General features: G+C 37.3%; 1 protein-coding gene across 1 annotated transcript; it reads right to left on the bottom strand.

Annotated features, from left to right (window-relative positions):
* Positions 1-375: 375 nt before the first annotated feature.
* On the bottom strand, positions 376-2,406 carry LOC123914958. Its single transcript, XM_045966120.1, has one exon. The coding sequence runs from the start codon at positions 2,404-2,406 to the stop codon at positions 376-378; it is 2,031 nt and encodes a 676-aa protein (XP_045822076.1).
* Positions 2,407-11,757: the final 9,351 nt, after the last annotated feature.

The raw sequence follows: 11,757 nt of genomic DNA, 5'->3' as shown, positions 1-11,757 counted from the left end.
TATAAGCATGCATATTAAAAGTAGTAGAAAAATAAATTATACCTACTCCCCCTCAATATATGCATAAACTTCACTCCCCCTCAAAACTTGCATATCACATAGAACAGACATGCTATACTAGATGCTATAGCATTATGCATCACATCATGCACAACATATTACTCCCCCTTTTTAGCCATAAATTCTGACAAATAAAGTCAGTATCACATAGTAGGAGCAAAATAAAGAACCATAGAATACCAAGTAGCTGAAAGTCACAGATGTCAGAGCATAGGGAATCACATGGTACATATTACAACCCAAGAGGCCCTAAGCCTTCAAAAAACAAAATCCAGATAAAGACAGAAACAATACAGCCAAAAGAAAATAAGCAGTTCATATGGAGGGGCTTTCATCAGAGGCCATCTCCTCTTCTACAGTGTCACCACCTGCAAGATCATCATCATGAGAAGCACCATGGGAAGGACCAACTCCATCCTCATTTGCCTGTGACTGCTCAAGCTCCAAGGCTTGGATTACACCATCTACCAGCTCCTTCTTCTCACCTAGCATATTACTAACCTCCCTGAGATTAGCAACCATCTGTCTCTTGGTCATACCTACAGCTGGTGTCTTCAAAGATGCTACAGCAATGTCTGCAGCATGTTTTCCTTCCAATAATCTAAAATCCATGGTTAAAGCTGAGGGTCTAGAGACAGGCACATCAGAGTTAGTGCAGATGTCAGGGTGTTGAGACAAGATAATACCACAGATCAGAGTGGGAAAGGCTATTGGCATTTTTACAGCAGTAGAAGAGCCATGGAGAATTGTTGCATTAAAAATATGAGTGCCATAATCAAAAACAGTACCAGTGCCTATGGCATAGATCAACTTGGCCAAACCTGTAGCTACACTGTTGGAGTGTGTAGTGGGGACCCAGTTTGCTGCACCAATTTTGTTTAGCAGAGCATATTTTGTGGTTAATTTAGCAGCAGAAAGTTTGCCAGCCCTTGGCCATGCTTTCACTTTGTCACCAGTGATGGTCCTGCATATCTCATTCATAGATGTCTCTAATTCAGCTGCAGGAGCAGTACTTCTTCCCAGATATTCGTTGATGACAACTGGTGAGAAATCCACACATTTGCCTCTCACATATACTTTTAAGTAATCAGGACTCAGAGGGTTATCACAGTCAGCTGGGATGTTTACCAGGAACTCTCTGGTCAACTTGTCATAGCAGTTACCCAACTTTGAGACAGTATTCAGCAGTCCTGCTTCCTCTAGCAAATTCACAATGTCTTGACATTTCAAAAATTCTTCAGTTAGGTTCCTTTCAATGGCCATTCTTCTTTTGACTACAAACTTCCACCTGTCAACATATTCAACACAATGGAAAGAGACATTGTCAATAGGTACAGATGGGACAGTAGGGGCCATCCTTTTTCTCTTGGCAGACCTCTGAGAAGATGCTGCAGGGGATGCTTCAGCATCTTGATCTGCCTCATAATCAGAGTCACTTGAGGAGACAGTTTTTCTCTTCACATTCTTCTTCTTACTGTCAGAGGGCACAGTGACCTTGCTCCACTGTTTCTTAGGCCCAATTTTAGTTTTGGTGGCCTCTAGAGGAGTGGCTATATCCTTTCCTGTATTACTCCTCAGCCTCCTAGGTATACCAGCCCTAGGAGTACTCTTGACTTGTAGGTTTTCAACATCAATTACATTTGCCTCTCTTGTATCAGGCATACTTGCAGTTTTACCCTTATCCTGAGTAATGACATCAGCAGGGGTGGTGGTTTCAGTACCCTTTTCATTAACAGGAACCACAGGAGAGTTTGGTGAATCAGGGACTACAGAGGCACTAATATCAACATGTGCTTCAGATGCTGTAGCATCATTTGTAGCATCTAGCCCAGAACCTGCATTCTCATCAACTGTCATCTCAGACACAAGATTGGCCTTAGAGTTAGCGCCAATTTCATCAACAACAACATTAGGGTTTTCCAAGGAGGTTTCCCCCAATTTCTCAGCAGACCTAGGTTTTTCTAATCCTAGGGTTTCAGTTAAATCCAATTCCGAGCTTAAATTCTTCTTACTAGAATCAGATGCTTCAACATTAACATCAACATTTGCAGTAGCAGGATTGTCAAGATACAATTCACGCATTGTATGAACCGCCTTAAGAGTAGATTTAGATTTTGATTTCTTACCCGTTTTTGAATCAGATGCGTCACGCGAAGTAGTTTTCTTTGGCGTTGGCTTCTTCGCTGAAATCTTCTTTCTCTTCGTTGTTTCCTCAGGAAAAATGGTAGTGAGAGGATAAGCGATGGTGATTTGTTGAGGGAGAGAATCGTATGAGGGTGATATGGTGGTTTGTGAATGAACAGTTTCGTCGTTTTTGGAAGGGGATGAAGTTTGAGAGCTTGACATGGTGGTTTGTATTTTTGGAGGAAGGTTTTCAATAATGGCGGTTGAGAGGAGAAGTTGAGTGGTTGTTGAAGAGAGAGAATGAAGATAGATAGTGTGATGGAGGAGATGATGAGGTTGTAGCGCGTGAAAGGGGAAGTTAAGGAAATTTTTGATTACTTCCCTTAATTTGCGTGCACCAATGAATGAAGTGAGGAGAACCACTTCAACTGCACGCCTTTTGTGCTGTAACTGCTACAAATCTTCAAATAGGCAAATACCAAGTTTGCCTCGCAATTTTTCAAATTGAACTGCATCTAGAGCTTTAGTAAATATATCAGCCAATTGTTCTTCAGTTGAAATATGCTCAAGCGTTACAATACCTTCTTCAACTAGATCTCTAATAAAATGGTGCCTAATATCAATATGTTTCGTCCTGCTATGTTGGATAGGATTCTTTGAAATATTGATGGCACTAAGATTGTCACAGTACAATGCCATAGCATCTTGTACCACATTGTACTCTAGCAACATTTGTTTCATCCATAATAGCTGGGAGCAGCTGCTACCGGCAGCTATGTACTCTGCTTCAGCTGTAGATAAAGATACACAATTATGTTTCTTGCTGAACCAGGATATAAGGTTGTTGCCCAAAAAGAAACAAGCTCCTGAGGTGCTTTTTCTATCATCTGCACAACCTGCCCAATCAGCATCACAATATCCTACTAACATAGAGTTCTCACCATGAGTATACAAGATCCCATAATCACATGTACCATTCACATACTTCAGAATTCTTTTCACTTGAGCAAGATGACTCATCTTTGGCTCAGCTTGGTACCTAGCACATACTCCTACAGCAAAAGTAATATCAGGCCTGCTGGCTGTAAGGTATAATAAGCTTCCTATCATGCTTCTATAAAGACTTTGATCTACATCAACTCCCTTTTCATCTTTGGTAAGCTTTAAATGGGTTGCTGCAGGTGTTCTTTTATGAGCAGCACTTTCCATACCAAACTTTTTCACTATATTTCTTGCATACTTGCTTTGGGAGATAAAAATAGTATCTTCCATCTGCTTTACTTGGAGCCCAAGAAAGTAGGTTAGTTCACCTACAAGACTCATCTCAAACTCAGACTGCATTTGCTGCACGAAATGCTGTACCATCTCACTAGACATTCCTCCAAATACAATGTCATCAACATAGATTTCTGCTATTAGAAATTTGCCTTGATCTTCTTTCACAAATAGAGTCTTGTCATTTCCTCCTTTCCTGTAGCCTTGACTAATAAGGAACTCAGTCAATCTTTCATACCATGCTCGAGGTGCTTGTTTTAATCCATAAAGAGCTTTCTTTAATTTGTAAACATGATTTGGAAAGCTTGGATCAACAAACCCCTTTGGTTGTTCCACATATACTTCTTCATTTAAGTACCCATTGAGGAAGGCACTTTTCACATCCATTTGAAATAACTTGAATTTTAGAATGCATGCCACTCCTAGAAGTAATCTAATGGATTCAAGACGAGCAACCGGAGCAAAAGTCTCATCAAAATCTATCCCTTCAATCTGTGAATATCCTTGTGCAACCAGCCTTGCCTTGTTTCTGGTCACAGTTCCACTTTCATCAGACTTGTTCTTGTAGACCCATTTGGTACCAATTACATTTGCATTTTCAGGTCTAGGAACCAAGTCCCAAACTTCATTCCTCTTGAACTGATTTAGCTCTTCTTGCATAGCATTTATCCAGAACTCATCAGTCAGAGCTTCCTTCACATTTTTTGGCTCAAATTTAGACACAAAACAAGCATTAGAAACTATGTCAAGTGTCCTTCTAGTAGCAATTCCTTGATTGGGATTACCAATAATCAGGTCTGTAGGATGATTCTTTTGAGTACGAGTAGAAGGTCCTTTCTTTGGAGTAGCAGGGATTTGGTCAGATGCAGTAACCTCTGTATCATTCTTTGATTCATTAGTCGTTTCACAATCTACATCACCTGTTATAGATGCTGTAGCATCTTCTGCATCATCTTCAGCAGTTTCACTTGAGGTGTCATCTATTACCACATTTATAGACTCCATCATGGTTTTGGTTCTATTATTATATACTCTGTAGGCTCTACTATTTGTTGAGTATCCCAAGAATATGCCCTCATCACTTTTAGGATCCATTTTGGTTCTTGGTTCTCTATCAGACAAGATGTAGCATTTACTACCAAACACATGGAAGTGCTTAACAGTAGGTTTCCTCTCCTTCCATAATTCGTATAGAGTGGTTGTTGTTCCAGATCTCAGGGTGACACGATTATGAATATAGCAGGCAGTATTCATAGCTTCTGCCCAAAAACCATGTGAAAGCTTCTTTGCATGTAACATTACCCTTGCAGACTCTTGTATAGTTCTATTTTTCCTTTCTACTACACCATTTTGTTGTGGTGTAATGGGAGATGAGAATTCATGTATGATGCCTTCAGAGGCACAGAAGTCAGAGAAACTGGAGTTCTCAAACTCCTTACCATGATCACTTCTGATCCTTAATACCACATTGTTTTTCTCCCTTTGAAGTTGAATACATAGATCTTTGAACACATCAAAGGTTTCTGATTTCTTTCTAATAAAATTTATCCAGGTGTATCTAGAAAAGTCATCAACAACAACATATGCGTACCTTTTTCCTCCCAAGCTTTCAGTTTGCATAGGACCCATCAAGTCCATGTGTAGAAGTTCAAGAACTCTGGTAGTGGTAAGATGCTGCAGCTTTGGATGTGGCATCTTGGTTTGCTTTCCAATCTGACAATCTCCACATATGCTACCTTCTTCAATTTTGAGATTTGGCAGTCCTCTGATGGCTTCTTTAGATATTGCTTTCTTCATGCTTCTTAGATTAAGATGACCAAGCTTTTGGTGCCATAGTTTTACTTCATCTTCTTTAGTGGTTAAGCATATTGACATATTTGCTTCTTCTTGGGGAACCCATAGATAGCAGTTGTCTTTTGATCTGACACCTTTCATCAAAATCTCACCTTCGTTATTTGTAACCAGACATTCAGATTTGGTGAAGTTTACTTTCATTCCTTGGTCGCATAGTTGACTAATACTTATCAAATTTGCAGTCAATCCTCTTACTAACAATACATTGTTTAGTTTAGGCAAGCTATTACTTCTGAGCTCCCCTATCCCAACAATTTCTCCTTTTGCTCCATCACCAAAGGTAACAAAACTAGTTGAGTAAGACTTTATTCCGACAAGAAATTTACTTATTCCGGTCATGTGTCTTGAACAGCCACTATCGAAGTACCAGTCTTCCCTTGATGAAGCTCTAAGTGATGTGTGAGCAATCAGAGCAGTAATCTCTTCTTCAGGTTGAGTTGTATCACTTTTCTTCCCATTTTCTTCTTTAGGTTTCCATTCTTGTTGAGTAGGAGCAGTTGTGGAAACAGGTTTGTGCTGAGGACGTCTGTTAGGGTACCCATATAGCTTGTAGCAGTAAGGCCTTATGTGCCCTTTTCTACCACAGTAATGACACCTCCAAGCATGGTGCTTTCTTCTATTTCTTGACATGGGATGCTGCTGATGATGCTGCGGCTTCTGATAAGGCATCCTTTGCTTATGAGTTTCTTTAGGCTCCATGTACATGACGTCAGGACTGTAATTTTTGAATTTATTGACATTTTCATAGCTGAGCCCAATATTTCTAGGCTTTCGAACATTTTTCTCTAAGATTTCCTCCAGTTGTCCATCAGCCTTATGAAGTTTGTCAAGATGCTCATCATCTTTATACAACATGTCAGAGAATTTTCTCAGCCGCCAAATGTCAGTATTTAATTTTTCAATGACTCCTTTAGCTTCTTCAAGATCAGAGGATAGATAATTTACCTTCTTTTGAAGTTCCTCCATCTTTGAGATATTCTCAAATTTTTCTGCTTTTAGCTCATTGATGGTTACCTTTTGTTTCTCAATAACCCTGCAGATCTCAAGATCAGAGGACAGAAAATTTACCTTCTTTTGAACTTCCTCTATTTTTGAGATATTCTCAGATTTTTCTGCTTTTAGCTCATTGATGGTTACCTTTTGTTTCTCAATAACCCTGCAGATTTCTTCACTTTTAAGACAAAGTTCCTTGTAGGATGCAGCAAGCTCTTCATAGGTTACCTCTCCATCATCAGATTCTGTATCAGATGTAACAATACCTGTTAAGACTGAGATATGTTTAGCAGTTACAGATGCTGTATCATCTTCTGAGTCATCATCCTCAGACCAACTGACAGTTAGCCCTTTCTTTGCTCTCTTCTGATATGTTGGGCACTCCGGTCTGATGTGACCATATCCTTCACATTCGTGACATCGAATGTTTCTGTTTAAGTTTGATTTTTCATCACCTTTTGGTTTTCCTTGACTTTCATTGCTGCGCATAGTGCTTGGAGCATTGTTTTTGAAATTTGATCTGGGTCTCTTATCCATTCGTTTCAGAACTTTGTTGAATTGTTTTCCCAATAACACCATGGCCTCAGAGATACTCTCATTAGATTCTTCTTCATCCTCCAGTTTTTCTTCATTATTTTTAGATGAGAAGGCAATGCTCTTATTTTTCTTTTCACTTCTTCCATTTGCAACACTTTCATAAGTTTGGAGTGATCCAACCAGTTCATCAAGCTTCATCTCAGATATGTTTTTGGCTTCTTCCATAGCTGTGACTTTCATATCAAATTTCTTTGGAAGTGATCTAAGCATTTTTCTTACTAACTTTTCTTCGGGAATTTTCTCCCCCAAAGCATCAAATTGATTATCATAGTCTAGAATAGTCATATGAAAATCTTGAATTGTTTCCTCCTCCTTCATACGTAAGTTTTCAAACTGAGTAGTAAGAATCTGTAATTTAGACATTTTTACCTGAGGAGTACCTTCATGAACAGTTTCAAGAATCTTCCAAGCTTCCTTTGCTGAGACACATTTTTTGATTAGTTTGAAGATGTGTTTATCTACCCCATTGTATAATGCATATAATGCTTTTGAGTTTCCCAAAGCAAGCTCATCCTCTTCTTTAGACCAGTCCTCCTCAGCTTTTAGTTTAAGTGTTGGCTTTCCATCCTTGTCAATGACCACGGGGGGGTCCCATCCTTTCAGAACAGCCTTCCAAGTTTTGCTATCCATAGATTTTAGGAAAGCAATCATGCGTGATTTCCAATAATCATAGTTGGAGACACCAACTAGAAGCGGTGGTCTGCTTACAAGCCCTCCTTCCTTTTCAATGTTGCCAGACATTTTCCCTAGAGCTCACCCTATAACCAGAAAGGGTGCCTGCTCTGATGCCAATTGAAATCTGGCACGCAGTGAACACAATGCTGCACAAGATGCTATAGCACACGTTGCAGCAAGACAGTCGCAGAACACAGTAAATAAATAAATAAATTGCAGAACAATAAATAAGACAGGAAATTGTTAACCCAGTTCAGTGCAACGTCACCTACTCTGGGGGATACCAATCCAGGAATGAATCCACTATAATAGCTCTAGTTCAAAGCCCTCGACCAACACCCGGTACTTGACTTATCACCTAGACACTACCAATGCAATCCTACCTAAGAACCTCTTAGATAATGAGACCCCGTCCCAAATTCCCTCTAACAACACGTACTATGTTGCTGTCAATAATGATTGTAAGGATGGAGACACTCTCCTAGAAACTAGACAACACTCTTGCTTAAAAGCTTATGAGTGAATCACACAAACTAACTCCGTGCTTAAAAGCTTAGGAGCAGTTGACAATAAACAACACAAACCCAGTCCTAAACTTGCATCAAAACGATACAAGAAAGGCTCACAAAAGACACACACACTAAACCTTAAAAACGCACGCTTTTTGTAATACAAGGTTTAGAAATCGCAAGTTCAATAGCTTTGAGGCTTCACATATTTATAGTCTTCAATTGTCTTGATGGGCAAGCTAGGTCTTCAGACTTGTACAGCTGTGAGAATTGCGGCCCAACCCTAAATTAATTTCAAAAATATAATTTGTTTGTTTCATGTTGTACCAAACAAAAAAAAAACGCCAAAAATATAATATAATTATATTTTTGTTTTAAATCACTTTCCTTTGACCGACTTCAATAAAACTTGCTGAGTAAGTCTCGTCTTGCCTAGACACACGTGCCTGAATATATAATTGAAGCAAATCTTGACTCAGATTTGAAATAAAAATTCTGCACGAAAACAGAGCTTCAGTATGCTGTACTATAATGCTACAGCATCTCAGTCCAGCATCTGGCTGGTTGGCTTTTGCAAAATGTAGCCAATCAAAACACCAACAGTCACAAATCAGTCGCTATAGCGTGATTGTTGGCGTGATTGTCCAAAAAACTTTTGCTTGTATCCTCGACGAAAGGAGTGTACTGGTGGATTTTGTGAATGTGAGTAAGCATAATGATAATTGATTCGTCTGTATTGACCTATTGCATAATAATAATAATAACAACAACAACAACAATAATAATAATAATAATAATAATAATATAACATTTCATTAAAAATAAAAAGTCATAACAGTATTATTTTTAATCGGATTTTCAACATATTTTTATGAAAATCTTAAAGACTGTGTTTGTATAGATAAATCTTCAAACATTTCAAAAAATACAATTATCAAACAAAAGTCCCACGAACGTTGTTAGTACAACAACAATAGGCGTTGCCTTCAAAACAGGCGCCACCAAAATGGTAGCCATAAGGCACCTACTAATTTAACTCAATGTATTGGTAAGTCAATTTCTTTATCTTTAATCTATGACTCTATGTTCTTTTTAATTATGCTTATGGTGTGGATTTTATGTTATGTTTGATGTTTTGTTTCAGATATCTTGCATTTGGCACCTAAATCTAAAAGTAAACCTAAAAGTATATTTGAAAGTTCCTGAAATTTCGTAACTTACTTCCTTAAAGTAAACCTCGTAACTTACTTCCTGAAAGTTCCTGAAAATTTTTCATATATTTTGAGCTAAGTCGAAAAGAGTGATATTTATAAGATTAGATTGAATTTACTTTGAAAAAAAAAATTGAGGTTTACTCTTTTAAGTAGATTAAATTTTTTGGGAGAGCTGTACGAAGCGGAGTTTGAAATTTTTTATGGGTCATCATGTGCGTGCGCGCGTGCGCGAGTGCGCGCGTGCGCGAGTGCGCGCGTGCGCGAGTGCGCGCGTGCGCGAGTGCGCGCGTGCGCGAGTGCGCGCGTGCGCGAGTGCGCGCGTGCGTACGTGTGCTGCCTGTGTAAAAGGAGAATTGATAGCACAATGATCTACAGCATGCCACGTGTTATTTTTTAATACATGAATGGCTTTGAGGTAGGTTCCATTTCGTGCTTGAATGACTAGGAGTAATATTTTCTTCTATTCTAAGTTGGGTTCTTGTTTGTAGTAACAAACTACAATTTTATAGTAACATGAACCCAACTTAATTATCCAAAAATATTACTACAATTTTATAGTAACATGAACCCAACTAAATTACCCAACCCAATTTCATATCGGTCACTAAATCGGTCGCCATAATCAGTCACAAATCAGTCGCTATAGCGTGATTGTTGGCGTGATTGTCCAAAAAACTTTTGTTTGTATCCTCGACGAAAAGAGTGTACTGGTGGATTTTGTGAATGTGAGTAAGCATAACGATAATTGATTCGTTTGTATTGACCTAATGCATAATAATAATAATAACAACAACAACAACAATAATAATATTAATAATAATAATAATAATAATAATAATAATAATAATAATAATAATAATAATAATAATAATAATAATAATATAACATTTCATTAAAAATAAAAAGTCATAACAGTATTATTTTTAATTGGATTTTCAACTTATTTTTATGAAAATCTTAAAGACTGTGTTTGTATAGATACATCTTCAAACATTTCAAAAAATACAATTATCAAACAAAAGTCCCTCGAACGTTGTTAGTACAACAATAGGCGTTGCCTTCAAAACAGGCGCCACCAAAATGGTAGCCATAAGGCACCTACTAATTTAACTCAATGTATTGGTAAGTCAATTTCTTTATCTTTAATCTATGACTCTAAGTTCTTTTTAATTATGCTTATGGTGTGAATTTTATGTTAAGTTTGATGTTTTGTTTCAGATATCTTGCATTTGGCACCTAAATCTAAAAGTAAACCTAAAAGTATATTTGAAAGTTCCTGAAATTTCGTAACTTACTTCCTGAAAGTAAACCTCGTAACTTACTTCCTAAAAGTTCCTGAAATTTTTTCATATATTTTGAGCTAAGTCGAAAAGAGTGATGTTTATAAGATTAGATTGAATTTACTTTGAAAAAAAAAATTGAGGTTTACTCTTTTAAGTAGATTAAATTTTTTGGGAGAGCCGTATGTAGCGGAGTTTGAAATTTTTTATGGGTCATCATGTGCGTGCGCGCATGCGCGCGTGCGTACGTGTGCTTCCTGTGTAAAAGGAGAATTGATAGCACAATGATCTACAGCATGCCACATGTTATTTTTTAATACATGAATGGCTTTGAGGTAGGTTCCATTTCGTGCTTGAATGACTAGGAGTAATATTTTCTTCTATTCTAAGTTGGGTTCTTGTTTGTAGTAACAAACTACAATTTTATAGTAACATGAACCCAACTTAATTATCCAAAAATATTACTACAATTTTATAGTAACATGAACCAAACTTAATTACCCAACCCAATTTCATATCGGTCACTAAATCGGTCGCCAAAATCAGTCACAAATCAGTCGCTATAGCGTGATTGTTGGCGTGATTGTCCAAAAAACTTTTGCTTGTATCCTCGACGAAAGGAGTGTACTGGTGGATTTTGTGAATGTGAGTAAGCATAATGATAATTGATTCGTCTGTATTGACCTATTGCATAATAATAATAATAACAACAACAACAACAATAATAATAATAATAATAATAATAATATAACATTTCATTAAAAATAAAAAGTCATAACAGTATTATTTTTAATTGGATTTTCAACATATTTTTATGAAAATCTTAAAGACTGTGTTTGTATAGATAAATCTTCAAACATTTCAAAAAATACAATTATCAAACCAAAGTCCCACGAACGTTGTTAGTACAACAACAATAGGCGTTGCCTTCAAAACAGGCGCCACCAAAATGGTAGCCATAAGGCACCTACTAATTTAACTCAATGTATTGGTAAGTCAATTTCTTTATCTTTAATCTATGACTCTAAGTTCTTTTTAATTATGCTTATGGTGTGGACTTTATGTTATGTTTGATGTTTTGTTTCAGATATCTTGCATTTGGCACCTAAATCTAAAAGTAAACCTAAAAGTATATTTGAAAGTTCCTGAAATTTCGTAACTTACTTCCTTAAAGTA

Source organism: Trifolium pratense, linkage group LG3 (assembly GCF_020283565.1).
Source record: "Trifolium pratense cultivar HEN17-A07 linkage group LG3, ARS_RC_1.1, whole genome shotgun sequence".
NCBI classification, from domain to species: domain Eukaryota; kingdom Viridiplantae; phylum Streptophyta; class Magnoliopsida; order Fabales; family Fabaceae; genus Trifolium; species Trifolium pratense.
Note: the sequence above shows the minus strand (reverse complement) of the source record. Positions and strands in the feature narration are given on the sequence as shown.